Source organism: Nelumbo nucifera, chromosome 7 (genome assembly GCF_055504915.1).
Source record: "Nelumbo nucifera cultivar China Antique chromosome 7, China Antique-T2T, whole genome shotgun sequence".
In the NCBI taxonomy this organism is placed as follows: domain Eukaryota; kingdom Viridiplantae; phylum Streptophyta; class Magnoliopsida; order Proteales; family Nelumbonaceae; genus Nelumbo; species Nelumbo nucifera.
The window spans coordinates 36,410,095-36,433,198 of NC_142655.1; the positions used below are offsets into that span (position 1 = coordinate 36,410,095).

Sequence of the window (23,104 nt, forward strand, 5' to 3'; positions counted from 1 at the left end):
CTGATCTTCTCCTTCCTCTTCTGTAAGTTTTCTTTCAGCACATTCAGATCTTTCAATCTGCACCCTAGCTTCCCTACAAATTCTGCTATCATGTCTTCTCTCACCGAGTCCACCAGCCCTACCCTTCCTACAGGATCCCCTCCATCTCTATCCACCTGCCCCTTCTTCCTCTCCTCTGGTCCCACCTCTACTCTTTCTTCTCCATCCACCCTCCCTTTCCTATTACCTCCCTCCAACCCTGCTCTCTCCTCGTAGTCCTCTCCATCTCTACCCTCATTCCTTTCCCTCCTCTCCACTAACCCCTCCCCTCTTCCTACCTCCCCTTCCCCTCTCCAGATTAGCTCTCCTTCCACTTCCTTAAGCACTCTTTCAATAATTTCCCAGACTTTTTCACTCCTAAACCTTCCTTCTAGCACCTTCCCACCTTCCTTCCTTCCGGTCTTTCCCTCCTCGAAGAGCCCATCTGCTGGCTCGGCTACATAATCATGGGCTACAGAACATGGAGCAGGAACGGAATCTGGAACCAAAGACACTGGAGACACATTAGTAGCACAAACCAAAATCACTTGGTTACCTGGGACTAATGGACAAGCTGGAAAAGGACTGCTCCCTGCCTCCCTCTCTTGTTCCAGAGGTTGGTAAAAATTTATCTCCCTGAGTTGGTCGGGAAGTACTTTTGTCCTTTGGTCACCCTGGTGATCTTTCCACTCTACCCCTGGTTCACCCCTTGATGGTGTGTTCCTGCTCTACTTCTGGTTCTCCCGGTCTGCCCCTTCTGATCCTCCTTGCACACTCTGAGGTCTTGGGAACGGGTTGTACCGCTTGCCTTCGTCACCCTGAAATAAACTTACAATATTCCACCCATCCACGTCACCTCCAGTGCAACTGCCTTCGTCGTTTACACTGCCCAAGCTAGTACCATCAACCAAACAGTCCTCTGAGTCTTCATCACCTTCACTGCACTGCGCCCAGCCTTCATCCTTGTCTTCCTTCTCTTCAGGTCTTCCTTTAACGTAACTTGGCTTCGGCTTCTCTGAGGAGCACCGCAAGGGGCTAAACTCCTTCAGCCTTCGTCGGGAAACCCACCGCAAGTCGAGCAACCTCTCTGTTTTTCGGCGCTGCGCATGTTCCCCCCTTTGTCTCACGACTGGGGACGATGATAGACCATTAGCATCGTCTATCTTAGTCGTGTCCCCAGTTACGTGAGTTACTAAAGGCTCACACGCCTTCTTAAACCACTGGATCGGGCCCGTTGACCCAAATGGGCCTTTAATCGCACCCAAGACTTTTCGAATGGGCTTTGGCTCTGGCCCATTTTTAAGCCACTGCGACCTCACGTGACTTTTAAAAGAGTCACACGCACTCGGTTTGGTTTTATCCGGTCTAGATCCAGTTCTTCCTTGGACCAGCTCCTTTTCCTTGTTCAAACAGGTCAAGTTGGCGCCGGTTACAACCTGTGCAAAGGACCTGCCACCCTCCAATCTGTTCACTGCTCCCACACGCATAAAACCCACCCCCTGAGTGCTACCCTTTTGTTTCTCCAGTCTTGGTTTTTCCATTTTTGTGAAAGATCTTTTCTTGTTTGAATCAACCAATCCCTTCTTGCCACACAATACTTCTTCTTCAACCTTCTCATCTCCCTCCCTACGAGCCTCCTTCCAGAGCACCGATTCAAAGGATGAAGCCAGCCACACTGAATAGCAAAGCCCTTCAACTAGCACCTCAATCTTTCGAGGAATCTCCTCAGGTTTTACACCATTCAATAGAATGGAGGCTGAACAAAGGTCTCCCCAAAAGGCACCTCCTAAAGATCCTCCACACATCAAAGCAATGGCTTCAGCAATTTCCTGCTTCCACAAGTTAAAGGGAAGACCTAAGAGACGTACCATCACTCCATCTTCAACAAAGAAATCTTTGGAGTTTGATCCTGGACACCATCTTGATACTGTGAAGCTTCCAAGAGCAGCTTGGATATTTAATGCCTCAACCTCTACTCTATTCTCCAGCAGATCCAGCACAGCCTTATCCTTCTCAAAGGGTGTTAAATAAACGTACTCTTCAGCTTTAAACTTGCTATTAATAGATCTGCAACTTTCCTCCAGTCTAGAATATGAGCTGAAGCTTTAACTATCAGCTTATTCTCCCAATCTCCTCTCTGTATGTTTACTCCCATTCTGTATTTGCCTGCCCCAGCTGTCACTAATAGAGTCTCTTGCTTATTATTTCTCACCAGACTAGTAGAAGTGCTCATCTTCCTTTTTACTGTTTCTTCTCTTTTAGCACCCAAGTGTTGCAGCAGTTCACATAAGACCCCATGGACTGCCTTCCAGCCCTGACTCTTCCTTCCTTCCTTTAGGCAGACCATCTGCTTTCTTCCTTTGCCAAAGAATTCTGTCAAAGATATAAAATAACCTTTAAGGTTTCTCTTACACTCTACTACAAACCTTCTTCCAGTTTCTGAGAGAAGCTCTTTCCAACTATTTTGCTTGCCTTTGTTACTTGCACCTTCCACAAACTCCTTGAGCCCTTCAATTACCCCCAAACCTTCTAACAGCACCATCCCTCTCTTTGCTTCCCTGATTTTCAAGCTCGGCTGACCATTTAATCTCAGTTCCTCAAATAGGAGCTCCTTAGATTCAATCTTCAAAGCTTTTTTCCAACGGCCTACCTCCACAAATTCTCCCATCTCAGTTCCTCACCCTCTCACCAACCCTCTCTTTGCTTCACCCTCTCACCCTCTCACCATCTCAGACAATGGCAACAGATGAAAATGAAACTCAGTTCCTCACCCTCTCACCCTCTCACCCTCTCACTTCTCTTCCACAGCATGGTTTGGTCTTAACTCTTCAGAAGCCAATGTCCACCCTCTCACCCTCTCAGCAACCCTCTCTTTGCTTCACCCTCTCACCCTCTCACCCTCTCACCTTGGTTGATCTTCTATAGGTTTACAGGACAACTTTAGAACGTATTCTTTGTCTATTACCTTAAATCTTAGCTTTGTTTAATGATTTGAAACAAAAAATAATTTAAAAAGGTGTCACTATGCTTCTTTTATCATTTCATAAAATATCATTCTATACTTTTGCATATTTTAATTGCTTCTACCATGTCTATAATTTTTACAATATTTCCATACGATATTTCTGACATGTTCCCTATATTTGGACAACCGATATTTCCACCAACATCAACATTTTAAAGCTTGCTCAAACCTCCTGGTAGTGAAACACCTCGTGTCACACCCCATGCTTAAAAACATTGATTTCCACAAACATCAACATTTTATACCTTGGTTTCATTATGTAATACTACCTTAGTCCCCAACTTCCTGTTCCCTATCAGAAAACTCCTAAAAGGTCACATATCTTTCTTTGTTGAAATTAAATTAGAATAACTTAATTCTGTGGAGAGCACAATCCAGCTAATGTCAAGACTCGGTAATCAGTCCTAATGTTTGTTCAAAAGGTTTCCCTTTAATATAGGAGGGACCATAAACATGAACCATGGAATTGTAGATCAGTTCTTGGATATAGCCACATAGACTCTAATGAGGCTGTTAACAGTCCTTAATCTCTACTAGATGAATAATCATTAGGTTTGATTTAGAGAATGAAGACATAATATAATGAGAAGAAACATGTACCACTGAATGCACAATCCACAAGTTTCAAAGTCTAGTAATATTTTGGCATGACCTAAGCATGGTTACTGAAAGATCTCCACAAGCATGAAGCCCGGCAAGGACCAATGATGGTCCCATATTTGAGTTACTGCACAAAGAAGGCTTTTTTCTCTCTACCTCCAATCCTTCAAGATATGGTTCACCTAGATCAATTTCTTTCATCTCCAATGGTTCAAAATCATTTTTTTGTAATAAAGCATCACTAAAAGCCTTCAACGCATCACTTGACATAACACAGCAAGTAACAGTCTGGGGAACGTTCAAATGCGCGTTCTCTGTGCTGGCCAAACATCAGAAATGGTAACTCATAGAAAAATATAAGTTGTGCAAGAACTAAAACTAAGAGGAAATCTAAGATACCTATCATGAAGACTACAGAAAAGGCTAACTTGTTGCAGTAATAATTGTAGTTAATATGCAGGGGACTATGCCAACCATTTGATGAGTCCACCTAGGTGATTTCCCATGCCAATAGCCAATAATTGGATGGCCAAACCATTTTTGATCATATAATCAGGATAACTCTTGGCATGGACCATCAAATGGAGGGTTCCACATCCCTGCAAATAGCAAATCATGAATCGGGTGCTTATTTATCCGGAAGGTACTTGGATTTCCTCATGACAAATAACCAATGACAAGTAGATTTTTGCTATATTGAGACGTACTTGTTTTTGCTGCATAGTGTTTCTTTATCCTCTCTGCACGTGCACTTGTAACTGCTCCATGATGAGAAGAAGCATCAATTGCAACTACAGAAAGGTTGTACTGGAAAGACAGTACTTGTGCCAGATAACCCTAAAAAACAACCATAAATACAGAAAAAAAATTGAGCTAGGACCCAACATGCATAATGTATAATTTTGTTAACATAAAGGTTTTATTAATAAGAGTATAAGACAATTAGAATGCACAAGTAGTGGGCTAACACCCTAATTTTAAAAAGAGACCCTAACGCATAGTTACTCAAATTTTCCAAAACAGCCAAGAACTCCCTACAACTCTCTACAGAAAAAGGTCCATCTCCCTTTCTCTTGCTTCAAACTAGGATCTAATTGACAACAAAAGCACCCTTGAACACACTTAAGAGTTTAAGTGCTTACCTCCTTGAAATATCCTTCAAAAATAATGTAGTTTCTGTGGTTCCATCATATAAGCATGTCAATTCCACCCAAGCCTTAATGCACCAATTTGTTATTAGCTTATGATCATATTGATTGTATACATGGATGACATTGTCGCTACTGTTGATAATCCATCTGAAAATTCTCAGCTTATGGTTTTTCTAACATCAAAATTTGAGAATAAGGACCTTGGACCTCTCAAGTATTTTCTTGGCATTGGGGTGGTTAGGTGAATGAAGAGTTTTTTCATCTCTCAAAAAAAGTATGTTCTAGATCTACTAAAGGAGACAAAAAAAAGAAAAAAAAAACTAGGGGCCAAACCAATGGGCACTCCTATAGATTCCACCCATTATCTTGGAGCTAATGATGGTAAGTTGTCATTATATAGAAGGCAATATTAGAGGCTGATTGTAGGCTACTATATCTTTGCTTCATTCATCAAAATATTTCTTATGTTGTTAGTGAGGTTTGCCAATACATGCATCAACCAAGATCTTCTCAAATACAAGTAGAACAACTCTTATGGCACTTGAAGGGTGCTGACTTCTTTACTCTAATCATGGTCATATCAAGGTAGAGGCATATATTGATGTCAACTAGACTGGATCCATAGATGACAGATTGTCTACTTCCCATTAATGTATATTTGTTAGGGGAAATGTTGTGAAGTAAGAAACATCCTATAGTAGCTTGATCTAGTGTTGAGGCCAAACAAGGCTATGGAGTATGGCATATGGTGTTTCTAAATTGCTATGGTTGAAAGCTTGTTGACAGAGATTCGCATACAATTTGAGAGACCCATGAATCTATATTGTAACAATCAGGCTACCATAAACATAGTTCATAATCCAATTTAAAACAATAAAACAAAACACATAGAAGTAGATAGCCATTTTATTAGAGTGTGTTGCAAATGGAGAAATGTGCCTACCAATTGTGATATCCAAAGTCCAACCAGCTGATTGAATGACTAAAGGTTGGAAACACAACCTAAGCAAATTGGGCATTTATGATAAAACAAAACACATAGAAGTAGATAGCCATTTTATAAGTGTTGCAAAAGGAAGAGTGTGCCTACCAATTGTGAAATCCGAAGACCAACCAGCTGATTGAATGACTAAAGGTTGGAACACAACCTGAGCAAGTTGGGCATTTATGATATCTATCTCAGCTTGAGAAGTTTAAGAGGTTAGGGGCACTTTAGTCATTTGATCTATTTTCAAATTTATGTAATTAAATGGGAGAATCAGGAGCCTGTGTGTAACTGTTACAGACATTATATAAGTTAATAGAATGGGCATGTGATCCAAGACAAATTCATTATGGCATTCCCTTGTTCTCTTACTCTTTTCTTCTTTTTTCTTCTATTTCTTCTACACTATTCTCTTCTATTTTCATATTCATTAGTAAGTATTATTGCATAAATTCTGTTACCATCTTGATCCCTATACATTTTTTTAAAGTAACTCTCTCTAATAGAGGAACCATTATCAACCAAGAAAAAGCATTCAATTGTATGACAAGCCAGACACCTGCACCTTCAATTACAGCTCTTCCTCCATTGTTAGAGAATCACCAAAATAGATATTCTGACTGTTTTCTCTTTTTCTCCTTATTTCCTCTTTTCTTCTTCTCTCTTCACCCGAGATTAAACTCCTTAAGACTCTTGAAAGTGTTGCATTGCTTAGAAATCTCTCTGGAAGAGGGGTTGTAATCATGGTAGACGGTGATACAAAATCTTCCAAGAATCTTTTTTTCTAAATATCCCCTTTGCTCGGTGGTGAGAGAATCTTCTAAAAATCATTTTTTCTAAATATCCCCAATATTTTGCCAATATGTTGGAGATATTTCAGATTTCATTGATAGATTATGTATTTAAAATTTAAAATTTTAGAATATTATTAAAAACTTTTCAATATTTCATGAAAATCATCATGATTTTTTAAAACTATTTTCCTAAATGAACAACCAAAGAACTGGTGATTGAATAATTGGCTTAGTCGTTTACTACTTTGATATGATTCGCTTACCAAGCCACTATAGTTAAAAAGAAAAAGAAAAATGCATACAACTACAAAAGCATATTTTCAATGTAATCAAAACATATAGTAACAATATGTTTTGATTACTTACCAAAAAAAAATTATTACTTATCAAAAAAAAGACAGTAACAATAGAGACGAAAGTAAAAAAATGGCAAATATTTGACATATACAAACAAGAGAAGATGGCTAATGACCAAAAGGGAGACAAAGAGAAATATACCTATTACAGTCTCTTAATTTTTCCCATTTCATTTATATAGTTATTTGCTATGGTGTTGAGCCTTAAATGTGCAATTATATTTCTTCTAATGATCTCTTGAAGGTTTATTTAACTAATTCCATGCTTCTAGAAAACATTCCTGATATTTTAGATTTTCCAAATATCTTAGCAAAATTAGAGAAATATCTCTGAAATTTCTCCAACTCTAAATATATTAAATAGGGGTTCAGGTGGTTATGTAACTACCCCTCTTTTAAGTGAATGACACCTGGCCTCTCATTTAATGAGATAGAGAGTCAGGCATGGGATACACTTTTAGTGGCCTAAATGGGCTTTAATTAGCCCATTAGCCTTCTTTTATAGACATGGCCCCACCCCACGTGGATTTTAAACAGACCTTAGGTAATTGGATTGCATGTGCTCCTTTTTTCTTAAACAGATGTTAGATGCAACTGGGTTATCTTATTATAAATTCCGCTTTCAACAGAACATTATTTCCCTTTCTCCTTTTCCCTCCCCTCTCCTTTCTTTATATACTATTTTGCAGGTCAAAATAATGTCTAAGCTCATGAATAACAAATAAGATGCAGCAACAATCAATCAATATTAGAAGATGATGCAATGGAGAAAATGTACAAGTAAAATGGAGAATAGAAAGTACAATGGAAAGCCTTTAATCAAAACTAAGATGGTTCAATAGAGAACATGTTAGTATTCCATGGTATCAGCTTCTCAAATAGGGAAAAAGAAACTTGAAATGGAAAAAAAAAAGAAAGAAAGAAAGAAGAAAATAAAGAAACATGCACACCTGACCAGCACCAACATCAATTATTGTCTGAGATCCAGTACTTTCTGCAATCGATCTTACAACAGCAGCTAGAGTTTCCACCTGTTCAACTAAAGTGTTGGGATAAACAAGTAAAGGGAAGCAGAGATCACATAGAACTGGAGCATAGACTTGATGCTCAGCCCCAAAAAACACAAAAAAAATAAAAAAGTTAGGAAGAAGGAAATTAAAGAAAGAAAAAAAAAAAAACAATGGATTACCAATTTTAAAAACCCCAAGATATAGATTATCCTTTCTAGGGATCTTAATTGGATCAGCCAATAATAACTTGGGGCTCCTATCTTCCCCAAAATCAACCATAGTATGCTCTGATTCCCAATCTATTCATGCTTAGCAAAGAATCTTATTAGTCAATTAACCACCTTTTATTGGGTTTCTCTATCTTAGGGGTACCCATCTTAGCCCAGCCCAGCTTGAAAATTTTCAGGCTTGAGCCTAGTTATTGTGTCCAGGCCTAGCCCGAGCCTAAGCCCGCATCAGGCCGGGAAATTTCCAAGCAGCCCAATAATTTAGGCCCAGCCAAGGTCTGAAACTGACCAGTCCACACATTTTTATATTACATTTTATAATAATTGTTATAAATTTATATGACACATATGATATATATTATATATAATATTTTGTATTATATGAAGTATAACACAAATTTTATACATGTATGTCATAGAATATTATGAATATATATATAGTCATAGACCCAAGAACTTTGGATCGAGCCCTGGGCCAGAGCTACCCTTATGATAGGTGCTAAGGCCAGGCCAGCCCATGATCACCCCTACGTTGGGTTAGTTCAGTCTAACGTTTGCAATATCCTTCAAATTTCATGATATTTCCTCAAACAAAAATTCCATTCTAATGAGTTCGGATTGGCTTTTTTGAAGATAAATAATAAGAAATTTTATTGCTAGAAGGAAAAACAATACAACATAACTAGGTGACAAGATGTCACCCCCTCTGGATTACAGCAATGAAAAGCCACAAAACAAAAGAAACACCATTTCAGAAACAACTCAAACAAGACAAATCACAGCACTCATATCAAGAATTCAGAGAAGACCAAAATTCAGCTCCAAAATCTTTTTTCCGCAGTCCTTGACACTCTGGAAGCAGTAGCACCCAGCCAATAACTGTTGAACTAATAACAGCTACCAGCTCTTCCATACTTTTCTCTTTCTCCTCAAAGATCCTTCTGTTTCTTTCCTTCCATATTTCCCAGCAAACAGCAAAAGGAATACATGTCCAAAGGATCTTGACTTTAACTCCACCTTGGATTCTTGGCCAACTGCTGAAAATTTCAGTCGGATCAACCAAAGGACTCCTGACCACCTTGAATAACTTGAAGAAATAGGACCAAATTGGGTATGAAAAGTTGCAATGGCGCAAAAAGTGAGACATATCTTCCTCAGCAGCACAACACAACACACATCTACTTGGAAACTGCAGCCCTCTAAGTTTCAATTAATCCTGTGTTAAACTGCATCCTCTCACAATCAACTAAGCAAAAGCTTCAGCCCTTGGCGGTACAGGCTTCTCCCAAACACCCCTTACTGTATCAGCCACCACCTGATTTCTGACCAGGTGGTTAACTTAGATAATAGATTAATTTAGTTTATTAATTATTTAATTTATGTAGATTGTTTAATTATTTAGTTAGATTCATTTAGAGATAGTTATTAATAAACTATATTAATTTAATTTATATTATTAATTGTACTTACATTAACATAATCTATAGTATTAAAATTTAATAGTTTAATTAGCTTACATTTGTATATATCAATTAGTTAGTTTAATTTACATTATATATTAATTTAGTTTAACATGTTATCTAATTTATATTTTGGTTATTTACACACATTAAACATATAGGATTGATCTATTGGCCAAAATACGAAGGCGAGTGGATGATGGGTTGGAAGACATTGGATTGAGGAAGATATGAATTTTCAGGGAAAGTGGTGCAAGTGGAAAAGTTCTTTGGGACTTCAGCCTTATCTTGGCCCTAGCCCGTGGGCCAATCGGCAAGGGGACCCTTTGTCCCCCCTCCTTTTCATTTGTGTGATGGAAATTTTAACCATATTTACCAGCCAAGTAGGGGAAGAAGGGATGTGGAAAGGCTTTGAATCTAGCCTAGAGGGAGCAGATTCATTTGCTTCAGTTTTCTAATGACACCCTCTGCTTCATTGATGCTGAAGTGGAGCAACTGGAAGCCCTTCTAGGGGTGCTGAGTTGGTTTGAAGTGGTGTCAGGGCTGAAAGTTAACTGGTCAAAGAGTAGCTTAATACCTGTTAAGTATCTTGGACTTCTTTTGGGAGCCAAATGCACCTCCTCTCTAGTGTGGGACCCTGTGGTGGATTGGATAGAAAGGAAACTGGCCTCCTAGAAATCTAAATACCTGTCCTTGAGAGGTAGAATCACTCTCATAAAGAGTTCCCTTCAAATTTACCTTCTTACTTTCTATCCCTTTTCCCAATCCCATCCAAAGTGGCTCAAAGAATTAAAGAGTTATAGAGAGACTTCTTATGGAGCGTCTGGGAGGAGGAAAAGAAATTACACTTAGTCAATTGGGACCAAGTGTGCATGCCAAAAGAAAAAGGTGGGCTGAGGATTAGAAAGTTAAAAATCTTCAACAAGGCCCTTTTGGGGAAATGGGTTTGGAGATTCAGGAAAGAAAGGGTATGTTGGTGGAGGAATTTAATAGCAGCAAAATAATGGCACTGACAGAGGTGATTGGACAACTTCTTCAAATCTACCCTCCTTGGAGTGTTCCCTATGGAAGAAAATCATGGAGCTTGCTCCACTTTTAAACAGAGGTTTGTCTCTTAGGCAGGGGTCTGGTCTCTTAGGCAGGGAGCTGGCTTCAAATCTACCCTTCTTAACAGGCATTGGCATTTCATGAGAAAAGGATACCAAAGCATGCAAAATGCAACTTGAAATTAAAATCACTAACTTACTTCATGTTTTTTCTTCATATTCATGCCTTGGGTAAGAACAGTATCAAGTGAAGCCACATGCAAATTGGGCAACATCTGCAAAATATTAAAAAGGTCAAAGTGCAGCCAAATAATTAAAAACAACTTATCATTACAAATCTAATATCCATGATTAAAAGGCATGACAAACCACTATAAACATGGTAAAAACAGCAATGTTGATAACAAAAGATGATCTACCATGTAAGCACCTTGGGCAAGGCTCCTATTGGTCTTTCATGTCTTTCATTAGAAATTATAGTCAAGGATAAATAAACAAATAAAAAAAATCAGATGATTAGTCACTTAAAAAATGAGACTATTCTATTGATAAATGAAATAAATATTGCATTTCAAAATAAAAGCAACCATTAAAGGATATGAAAGAAACAACAGACATAACAAGAAACTATACTCCTTTAAAAAGTGTGAATGTGCCTTTGAAGATTTCTAGACTTTTTTTTGTGACTAAAGCACCCCTATTTGTTAATTTGCACCCATTTCTTTTGATCAATAACTCTGAAAATTTTCATTAATTAGGATGCTTTAATATACAACAAGAAGTTACAAAGAAATCAGCATAGAAGCCCCCATTTTATTGTGAGGGTGAAAACATAACCAACTAATCAACTCCAAATTCTCTCATTAACTCCTAATTGGCATAATCATTAGGGGCATGCATACACTAACTAACAACACTAACAGCATATGATATGCAAGGCCTACATAAACAAAGCAACTGGCCAACCAATTTCTAATACATAGCCTTTTTTATAAGTAACTTTGAAATTTTAATAAGAATAAAGCAGCACTATATACATACAATACAAGCATCCCTTAGGTGCAAATTGCACCTCTGACATCATAAAAGACAGATTACAACTGATCCCAATACAAATGCCCCCTATTAACCCCTTGCTTAGCTAAGAAATCAACCAGCCTGTTTGTGGCTCTTTGCACCTATTGTTTCCTAATATTCATCATATTACTCAACAACCATTTGGACCTCTTTAACTTCCTTCCTATAGGTCTATACCACAGTTTCCACCTTTCCTAACCAACCCACCAACACCTTGGAGCCCCCTTCAATAATCAGTCTATCCAAATTCAAGTCTCTCGGTAGATGCATCCCTTGAATTACCACCGCAAATTCCACCATTGTAGAGCCACCCCCCCCCACCCCAGCTGGACCAAAGAACAATGCAATAATGGTGCCACCTTTATCTCTAAAAACTTACCCTGCTCCCAAGGGACCCGGATTACCCCAGCTGCTACCATCAAAGTTTAATTTAATAAAGCCTCTAAAGGAGGTGACCAAGATTTATGTACAGATTTCTTTTTTGAAGAACTCTTTGCCACCACACCCCAATTTCTCCACACATCATCAAAAGTAAAAGGTGAGAAGATTTCCAAGGATCTAACTAGGGGTGCAACTTGGGCAGCCCAACCCGAGCCCGAATCGACCCAGCCCAAAATTTTACACAGGCTGGGCTTGATGCCAAAGAAATTGAGCTTTTTTAATTTTTTGGGCTGGACCCGGGCCTAGCCCTTAGGTAGCCCGAACCTGGCCTGAACCCGGCCCAACTTTGTTCCAACCCAAGCCCAATGCAATTATACACATTCATATATACATACATATTTACATATATACATACATATTTGCATACATATTTACATACATACATATATGTATACATATTTGCATAAATGCATACATACATGTATAATTTTAGAGCGGGTTCATTGACCAACCCGAGCCCGGCTAGGGCTCGAGCCTAACCCGAGTGCATCAAATTACAATGTGGACTGAGCTCGGGTTAGGAAGATAAGGCTTGGCCTCGAGCTCGGGCCTTGGGCTCAAATCTTAAGGTTGGGCCTGGTTTGACCATAAACCCAAGGTTTAAAATTTCATTGTATCGTATCTTTTAAAAACAGATACGGGATACGCATGGAAATCATGTGTATCGTCCTTTTTCATGAATATCGGGGGCATATCGGGGCGTACCGGAGGTGTATCGGAGGTGTATCGGTAGTGTATCGACGAAAAAGATACGGCCAAAAACCGAAAAAAAAAATAAAGGGAAAAGTAAGATTCTTTCAACCCCCAAATGACTCTAAAACTCCAAACCTTATTCGTAGAGTGCTAGATTTGCAAAATTTTGCAAGAAACAAGTGTGAATCGTTATTTTTTTTAAGATTTTTCAAATTTTGAAAAAATATGGTAAAAAATAGGTAATTTTTTTCAATTTTTTATAATATCATATGATTTCTTTTTTCTTGAATGTATAAATTTATGTTAATCTACATTTCTTACATCCAAAATCACATTTTTTTGTGTTATCTGTAGATTTATTGAAATTTCATGAGATATTTGGGGAAAATATAAATTAACAAAAAATTGAAAAATAAAATTTTTTCTCTGCATATAAAGACTAAATATGTTTTAGATCTATAGATTTATCTATCATATCCATAGAGCAATTGAAATTTCTTCTTTAATATTTTTTTTTATTTTTATATTTTTAGAATAAAAATAAATAATAGTTAATTATATTTTATCGTTTGATCACAATGATTGAATATATTATAATTCTATGGATCATCTATTATATATTCCACAAGGCAATTGAAATTTCTTCTTTAATAAATATTTTTTGTATATATTATGTAATGCTTATTTATTTTTTTATATTTGTTGAAAATAAATAATAAATAATTATTGTATATTTTCACTTAGAAGTTGTGTTAATGCATATTTTATGGTTGGATAAGAGAGTTAGTTTTTTCCCATCCCATTAAACATTAAAACTTAAGAATTACAACTTATAGTTAAGTATGGGATTTTTAATGAAATTATAATTAACTACAATATAATTCTTCATAAAACCATTAAAATATATTAATTTAATGTATATACACCTCATTTAGGTCTTATATTTAGTGTTGTTATGTATTTTTATGATTTATTAAAGTATTTATAGTGTTTTAAAGTGTATCTATGTGTATCTTAGTTTTTCTCCGATACGCATATGTATCCAAGGCGTATCTTGATACATCTCTTAAAATTACCTTTCCGATACTTAAAACCTTGCATAAACCCAGCCCAACCCACCTAACTTGCACCCCTAGATCTAACCCAATGAATCACCCCGATCATAGCACATTTCATCACCAATTCCTTAATTCTTCTTTTTCTAGGAAGATTCTTGCATTTCTCCCTTCCCAGATTGTCCAAATCATTGCTGCCCTTGTGCACCTCCAAGGGAAATAAGTGTATCAGCTAGCTTAACAACCAACTTTCTAGTCCTTGTAGAGGATCAAGAACATACTTTCTCTGAGAAATAAAGATACCACATTCAGACCTAGTTACTTCAATAGTGAAAAAATATTTCAAGTCTCCCTAATCTTTTATGTCAAACTCCATGCTAAGAAATTTGTTTAATGAAACAACCACAGCTTCATTATTCCCAATTACAACTATGTCATCCTAGAACAAGACTGCTCATAACCGAAACCATAACAATGCACCTTTTAATCTATCAAACTAACCACTCGATGATTGTTTCAACCTATAATAGGCTTTCTTCAACCTACAGACTTTCTTCCCCAGCTCTTCTCTAATAACAACTTGGGGGCAATTCTTGTAAATCACCAAAATCACCATTGAGGCATGCATATTTTACATCCATCTAAAACAGTGACCAAGAAAAGATGGAAGCAAGAGATAAAAGGACTCTAATAGAGCTCATATTGGCAATTGGTGCAATGATCTCAAGATAGTCAACACCATAAATTCAAGTATACCCCTTTGCAACCAATCTAGCCCTGTACCTTTCTACAACCCCATCAGCATTATACTTTACTGTAATTACCCATCTGCACCCCACAGTCTACTTCCTTCCATCTAATCCACCAACTCCCATATATCCTTTTTAACAAGGGCATCCATTCCCACCTTCATTGAAATCTTTCCATTCAAGGAGGAAAGTGGTGGCAAAAATCTTGCATATGTTAACTGGGTTCATGTGCATCAAGATTTCAATGATATAAGAAGAGAATATTTAGAGAAGCTATGGATATCCCTTGGTTTAGACAGTGTACTAGATTGAAAAATCTTTTTTAACAAAATTTCTCTTTTACTATAAAAAATTAAAACATATATACAGCAACTCCCTACATTTACTAGCTTTACAAGAGGACAATAGGACCCTATTTGGCTATTTTATTTCAGATAGGTTAGGAGGTCCGCTAATGGTTTAGCAAATGGGTTAGCTAAACAAGGAGTAAATAGGCATCATTTGTTTTTGGGCTCAATTTTAATAGGTGGGTGGACTCAGTTGTAATGGGTGTTATTTCTAACAACTTCTTGTTGTACTCTCCTATTATTATGTTTTAATAAAAATCGTTGAGTTGCTGATAAAAAAAAAAGACCCTATTTTGTTAATGCAAGAGTACAATACATAGATGTGCAAGTGGTAAATCAAAAAAAGGGATAAAACAAATAAAATGATAGCACCTCTTTAGATTGAATGCAACAATATATAAAAGAGAGAAAATGTAAATAAATGTCCAAATTACAGAGCAAAAAAAAGAATAGTGAAAGGGCAAAGACCCTAAAAATGACTGATCACAGAGGAAAAAAAGAGGGGGCAAAGCCCTTGATCGAAGTGATGCTTTGTTTTGATTAGACAAATATAGAAATAAATGATTAGAGAGAGGGAAAAAAAGAACAAACAAAGGGGCAAAGCTGCTTAACTTCCATCGAAAAAAATGATGCTTTGCTTTGATGCTTTTATAGGAAAGGATAATTTAAACGGAAATGAAAATCAAGTACAACTCTTGGTGAAGAGTTTTCACCACAAAGAAAAACATATACAGCCTATAACAATCAACCCCCAAAGCCATAAGCTCTAAGGAAAAAAGTTACAAAGATCCAAAAGCTACTAGTTGAAGTCCCACTGAAAGGAACACATTACTTTCCCATTGCTACAGTGGTTTACTCTAAAACCACATACGGCTCTCTAAATTGAAAATTGGATTCCTTTACATTGTTTTACCCTCAATTATAATTATTCATTTTTGGGTCAGCTTTCAGTCTATAAATAAATTCATTGTAACTGGAATTTAAGAGTTGATTAATGGGATGCAATGTTTGGTCTGCAAGTAAGAATGATCCTTTTCCTTATTCCTCTTTCTCTATCTTTTTCTTCTAAGGGTGCAATGTTTCTTCTCTTCCTCATCTCTATTACATCTAAATTACTTCCTCTCATAATTCAAATCCTCGATTCCACCTTTTTACCCACCAAGTTCCTTTTTCTCCCTCCCATCCTATGTCATAAAGGCAGTGCATTATTGCATTTACAAACACAACTTTAGCTGTTAAACCATGAAGCAACTTGAAAATATCTAAAGGTGGGACTCTTATAATACTGAATTCAAATCCTGCGATCAATTAGTTGAGTTGAGCTAAGACTGAGCAAAGAAAGCCCAAATGATCAAACTGCTCAACAAATTATGCAAAATGTAGAAGTACGGGTCCATTTGGTTCACAGTCGTTATCAGAATCAGAATGGTCTATTCCTTTCAGTTGTTTGGTTCAGTCTGGAATCAGAATCGAAATCAGAGTTGGGTGGAATGAATTCTCATTCCTAGGGGAGGGGGAGGGAAGGGCCATTCCCTCATATTGGGGAATGCCATTCCACCAGGAATGGGAATTGGATTCCGATTCTGCCCAACCAAACAGTTGGAATCGGAATGGTCCATTCCAATTCCGATTTCCCTATTCCTACAAACCAATTGGATAAGGTCTTTCTTGTGTTGAGTTCCCATATATTCTTCAGGTAGCCTTGATAAGCATTATCTTTGGAAATACTTCTAATGGTAGAAGGATGAGGAACCCTACAGCCTAGTGTTAGACAGTGTATGCCCTTAGCTCCAATCAAAATGATGTACATTATGGCATTTAATGTAAATGAATAAAGTACATATTTGATTCATGTTATTATATGTGTTTCTGTGTAATACTCTTAAACTTGACACATATGAAACTCGTGTTAGTTTAGAATCTTCACAGCCATTGGATAGATCTGGGGAGATTTATCTTGCCAAGGCTGACACTAATGTGCCGCCAAGTTGGTTGGGTGGCTTGTCTCAGCTGCTAGGGTAGGACCTGAGGTACATGCAGTGTGGGTTTTCTTAAAACCCTGAACCGGACCAAAATTTCAATATTGCCCTAGACCTTGGAGATACATGTGCAAAACTGGAATGTTACACCTGACCCCTACACTCGATTATGATACTATACTAGGTGTTGGATTGGGCTATCTTTGATATGCCAATTAGTGAGATCCTTAAAGGGGGTCAAAACCTAGGTATGTTGGGACAGTCCGAGAATCCATCTGAGTGGGTGATCATAGTAACAAGATCATCCCCTTTGTCAGACAAAGTGAATGATCGTGGATGCACTCTCTCTGATGGAAACTTAAACTGCCGCAGTTGATTTCAACCGTTGAAATTTGTTTTTGCAAAATATATTTATATAGAAATATACATATATATATTATGGTTTCAAAATGTTTGCAAAAGGTTTTAATTCTCAGGATCCATGTGAGTAGAGAGTGCAGCATTGTACCTTGCAGCTGAGAGAAAGGTCCTCTCTTGTCGGGTAGTGTTTGATCATTATGGGCTAAGAGGTTAAGTGTAAGACCATTGAGAGTAATACTTGATGGGCTAATCTTGCATCGGTCCACAGTCCTTGGATTTTTATAAGGTGGCTTGACCCAATGACCATTTAGTGTAAATGTTAGGCCCATTAAGAGCCCATGGTGATGGACTCAGGGGTTCACTGTTTCCTACAGTGAATTCGGCCAGGCCTTGTAACAGAGGCTGGGCTGAACCCATGTGGCTGATGTGTAGATCAATGTTTGGGTCCCATGCCATACAAGGATAGCCAACTGGGCAACAGTTAGGAGGTTAAGTGAGCACATAGACTTAATGGGCCTAAAGCCCAATTCGAACCGACTTAATAAAACTTATTAATTAGGGGCGGTTCTAGGATTTAGATTAGCAGATAGGATAAGGAATTATCCCTATCCACTCAGAGAGTCCAGATCCAAAATAAAGATTTGGATCAGGAAACTCCTAATTTGATTAGAAAAGCTAATCTTTATCTACAGATAAGATAAGAAATTATCCTTATCTCTTAAAGAGAGTCCAGATCCAAATACAAGATTTGGATTAGGAAACTCCTAATGGAATTAGGAGATGCTCTCTTTAAAGGCTATAAATAGAGGAGTAGGGAAAACCTCCAAGAGACAACAATCAATTCGCAAATTACAAAGAGAGAAGAATCTACAGTTTGACTACTCCTGTCTTCTGCTCTTGCCGCCCCTATCAGTTCGATCTCCACCTGTATGAGTGGTCAAGAAAGGTTCTTGATATTACCTTTTGGTAGAAAAGGTAATATGAAGTCATGCTCACCAGCCCTCCATCACATTCTTGCTAAAGAATTTGGTTCTTACTGAAGAGCCATCCTGCTGATTCTGCTCCACCTCACACTATGTCATTTTCAGTGGGAGTAGTCTTTGGTTTCTCCTTGGGTGTGAACACCTTCGTTGGGAGTTACTGTTACTCCATATCAGGTATATCCCTCTCTAAACTTTTGATTTCAGATCTGGTCCAGTTTGGTTTCAAGATTGATCCTTAAAAATGCAGTTTTCTAAAATAGGGAATGTGATTCCCACATGGGAAAGAGAGATGAAGGGATGGGATATCCATCACATGGACGTCCAAATCTTGCGGAATGGATAGGGCCAATTTCAAAAATTTCTCCCATCTTTGCAGGGAATAGAATTCCCTATTTCAGAAAACATATTTTCAATGATCAATCTTGAATCAAGAACCAAATTAGATCTGAACCAAAAGAAGTAGGAGGGAGGATATACCTGATACAGAGAATCAATATCTCCCAATGGAGGTGTTCACGCCCAAGGAATGATCCAAAATCTGCTCCCACTGAAAATGACGCAGTGCAGGATGGAGCAAAATCAGCAATGTTCTTCCAAAAGAACTTGACCCTTCGCAAGAATCAACTGGATGACTTGTGAGTACAGCTCCAACCAATCTTTTCCCAAAAGATTGGAATCAAGATCAGATCTTGATTTCTCCCAAAAACTGGAGAACGAACTAAAGGCAATGGCGGCGACAAGAAGGAGGCGACAGGAGAGAATTCGCAGGGTGCAGAAATCTCTCTTTCTACGATTTTTCTTAGCTCTGAAGAGAATCAGATTTGTGTCTTTCTTAGGCTGTCGCCCCCTTCTTTTGTTAACTTAAAAGATCAGCTCCTAATCCAATTAGGAGCTGCTTATCCAAATCATATTTGGATAAGATCTCTCTTTAGGTGATAGGGATAAACCCTTATCTTATCTGCAGATTAGATTAGCTTTCTCCTAATCTCATTAGGAGGTTTCTAAATCTGAATCACATTCAGATCTGGACTCTCTGAGTGGATAGGGTTAAGACCCTATCCTATCTGCTAATCTATCTCAGAATTCGCCCCATATAATTGACTGATCAAATCAGCCCAGTTCAAAATGGGCTTAAGGCCCATTTAAGGTTATGTACTCAATTAGCCTTCCAAACTGTTGCCCAGTTGGGCTTCCTTGTATGGCGTGGGACCAAAACATTGAACTACACATCAGCCACATGGGTTCGGCCCAGACTTCGTCACAAGGCCTGGCCGAATACACTGTTATGGACAGTGCACCCCCTGAATCCCATCTTATGGGCTCTATGGGCCCAACACTTACCCTAAATGGTCCTTGGGCCAAGCCACCTTGTAACACCTAGGGACTGTGGGCAGATGCAAGATTAGCCCATCAGGTATTATCCTCAATGGTCTTACACTTAACCTCTCAGCCCATAATGATCATACACTGCCCGACAAGAGAGGACCTCTCCCTCGGTTGCAAGGAACAGTGTTGCACTCTCTACTTATATGGATCTCGGGAATTAAAACATTTTGCAAATATTTTAGAAACCATAATATATACTTTTATATCTCATATAAAATACTTTGCAAAAACAAATCTCAACGGTTGAAATCGGCTGCCGGCAGTCTTGGTTTCCATTAGAGAGAGTGCACCCCCGATCATTACCTTTGTCCGACAAAAGGGCTAATCCTTTCACTATGTCACCCACTCAGATGAATTCTCGGATTGTCCCAACATACCCAGGTTTTGACCCTCGCTAAGGATCTCACTGATTGGTACATCAAAGACAACCCAATCCGACATCTAGTGTAGTATCATAATCGAGTCTAGGGGTTAGGTGTAACTTTCCAGTTTTGCCCATCTATTTCCAAGGTCCAGAGCAATACTGGAAATCTGGTCCGGTTCAAAAGTTCTATTAATCCTACATTGTATGTGCCTAGGATCTCACCCTGGTAGCTGAGACAGGCCACCCCAACCGACTTGGTGACACTACAGTGTCAGCCTTGTCAGGATAGGTCTCCCCAGACCGATCCACTGGTTGTAAACATTCTAAACTAACACGAGTCTCATTAAGTGTCCAGTTTAAGGGTATTACATAAAAACATACAAAGGGAACATGAATCAAATATGTACTTTTATTCATTTACAATAAATTCATAAAATACATCATTCTTGATTGAAGCTAAGGGCATACAAAACTGTCTAACAAGAGAAACTTTTAAAATTTTGCCCAACCTTCCTGCAGGGTTCGACCATCCATATAATGGATCTCTCATCCCTTCACTTAGGCCATTACTATCCTTTTTTTCTTCTTCTAAAGAAGGGGAAAATAGCATTATAGGTTTATATTTGAACCTAGCACCATCAGTTGATGATGGATACAAAGATCAATACTAACCAAAAAATGATTTTACAATTTGATAGAACCCCTGAAAATGTAACATCTCATACCATTAGAAGGTATTGGGTTCTCAAATAACTTGTCAATATTTACCATCCAAACAACAATTAGAAAACAATATAACCTTTTCAAGCAAAAGAAAATCACAATAGGATTGAGCTTAAAAACCATTGGGCTGATAGGACATACCATCTGTAACTCAACCTGCTCTCGAGGAAGAACAAGAGATCTCGAAGTAAGGATAAACTCTTTAAGTGAAGCTGGCCAGTTATCCTAGTATCATAAGAAAATAAGCACCAATTGTTAAGCCTGCACATGGATATTTATCATTAATCCATCCTTTTTCTTTGTGAGTGTGTGTGTGTTTGGTGGGGGGGAATAAATTTTATTCAAAAGAAACATAATCATCACAGTAGAATAACTAAGTCCACTGCTATAATCGCATCATGGAAACCAAAATGTTGAAATAAGAACTACAGCCAAGAACAAGTTTAAAAAAAAAAAAAAATACACATGATTAAATGGTTAGCATTGACTTATCACATACGGGGGCTCTCTGAGGGAAATCTCGAAGGTCTGACCCATAAATTCGATGGTCATAAATTAGCACTTGTCTGGAATTTCAAGAAAGTGAAAATGACAACCCTTCTATTGTTAAAAAAAAAACCCAGGAGATGGATAATCAACAATAACTTTCAGAACGTGAATAATTCTTCAGAGTGTAACAACGTCACACTTACCCTTACCATCAACGTAGTAATTGAATTAATTATTCCCTTTTATACATTTAGACAAACTTGTGCAATTTTTATTAATGAGGAAGAAAAGAAAAGCTTGTCAATTGTCCTACTCTAAAAAGAAAACGCATTTGTTGTAGCTTATAGAAACAAAAGGAATAAAAAGGACGAGTTAATTAGGAATACATCATTACTGACAAAGAGAACGAAAAAATGTAGTAGAACAACAACCTGGACAATTCCAGACGGAATCTTGAGAAGATTTTCAACTGATTCTTTGCGAAGGCAATTCATCCACTGCTTATCAATAGACTCCCATAGTCTGTCCTGCAAAAAATAATAAAAACGAATAATACGATTTAGAGCAAAATTCAGGCAATGTAAGCAATTGGAAATGTATTGAGATGAAATCAATAAAAAAACAATAGAGCATGGAAAGGAGATACCTTAAAGAAGTTGACGACATGGTCGTTCAGAAGAAACATGTAAGGTCTAAGGAAGTCGTTAATGGCGCTAATCCATTCTAGGGTTTGAGCTGCAGTATCGCATGAGTATCTGCAGTGTGGAGCCATTTTGGAGGGAAACGCTTTCGCGGAGGAAGTATCTGTTCCCCTGTGTCTGCGTGCACGTGGCTGGAAATTCGAGCCCTGCGCTACGACAGTATCGTAGCAAAAGTGAACTCATCTGCAAGAGGGGGTAATTATAAAGCACTCCCCAAGTGAATAGGCCAAAGCCAAAATGCCAGAAGTAGCGCAAACCTCGGGTTGGGCTCGGGCCTGACGGCCTTGACCCAGCCCGAGGTCAAGCCTAAAGAGGCATTTGGATAAGTTTTGGCTTAGAATTTTGTAATTTATACAGTAAAGGCCAATATTAAAATAAGTAAACTTGTTTTATTATGTTTTATAAATATTTTTTCACGTGAGAAAATTATTTATTTACTTGAGAAATGAATAGATTTTATTCGAGTAATGGAACTAATTTTATCATGGCCCCAATACTTAATGCAAAAAAATACGATATAATTGGTTAATGGAAAATAGATACGTCATTGATCAACTTCTCTCTATTTATCGATAAATAAACGAGACCTTAGACTTTTTGAAGTTGGACTCTTGGATTGGGAACCAGCTTGGTATAATTTGCTTCAAAGCATGCTTTTCAAAATAAAAACCTAAAATGGGTGTTACCAAACTACTTTTCTGACTTCCATATACACCTAGGACCATTATATTGGCTACTTAAAATGTAGTATTTCAACCTATTAATCCAAACTATTTATTATAAAAACAATCATTACCTACCTAGCTAATATTAAATCCATAAATTAAAAAAAAAATACTAATGGATGCACCACATTACATAATAAATGTAACAAACAAAAGACCACCATGCAAAGTAATAACCAAAGAACAATGCAACATAATATGTTGCAACTACGACAAGCCCATATCAATGGTTTAATCGATAAACTAGCGGGGACCCATGCGATGCACGGGATTGGTTAAGTTAAAGATAAACAATAGATACATGTAAGAGAATATATATAGGGATGTCAACGAGTTGGGTACGGCACACTCGGAATTTCC

The 23,104-nt window shown here is 37.7% G+C and overlaps 1 protein-coding gene across 11 annotated transcripts in view; it reads right to left on the minus strand.

Moving 5' to 3' along the window:
* LOC104598351 (S-adenosyl-L-methionine-dependent methyltransferases superfamily protein) overlaps positions 1-22,323 on the minus strand; it is a 76,980-nt gene extending 54,657 nt beyond the window's left edge. For 2 of the 11 annotated variants that reach the window (XR_016078604.1, XM_088891502.1), the window contains exons 1-7: positions 21,965-22,323; positions 21,750-21,845; positions 20,971-21,054; positions 10,873-10,947; positions 7,880-7,960; positions 4,351-4,480; positions 3,696-3,957 (exon numbers count right to left, since the gene is read on the minus strand). Coding sequence is in view for 10 of the 11 variants with exons in the window: in XM_088891502.1 (XP_088747628.1) it covers positions 3,696-3,957; positions 4,351-4,480; positions 7,880-7,960; positions 10,873-10,947; positions 20,971-21,054; positions 21,750-21,845; positions 21,965-22,090 (854 nt within the window). In the remaining variant the exon portion in view is untranslated. Of the gene's footprint in view, positions 1-3,695; positions 3,958-4,350; positions 4,481-7,879; positions 7,961-10,872; positions 10,948-20,970; positions 21,091-21,749; positions 21,846-21,964 lie in introns of those variants that run through there. The other 9 variants (XM_088891501.1, XM_088891500.1, XM_088891503.1 and 6 more) reach the window with 8 other exon arrangements.
* Between the last annotated feature and the right edge of the window lie 781 nt (positions 22,324-23,104).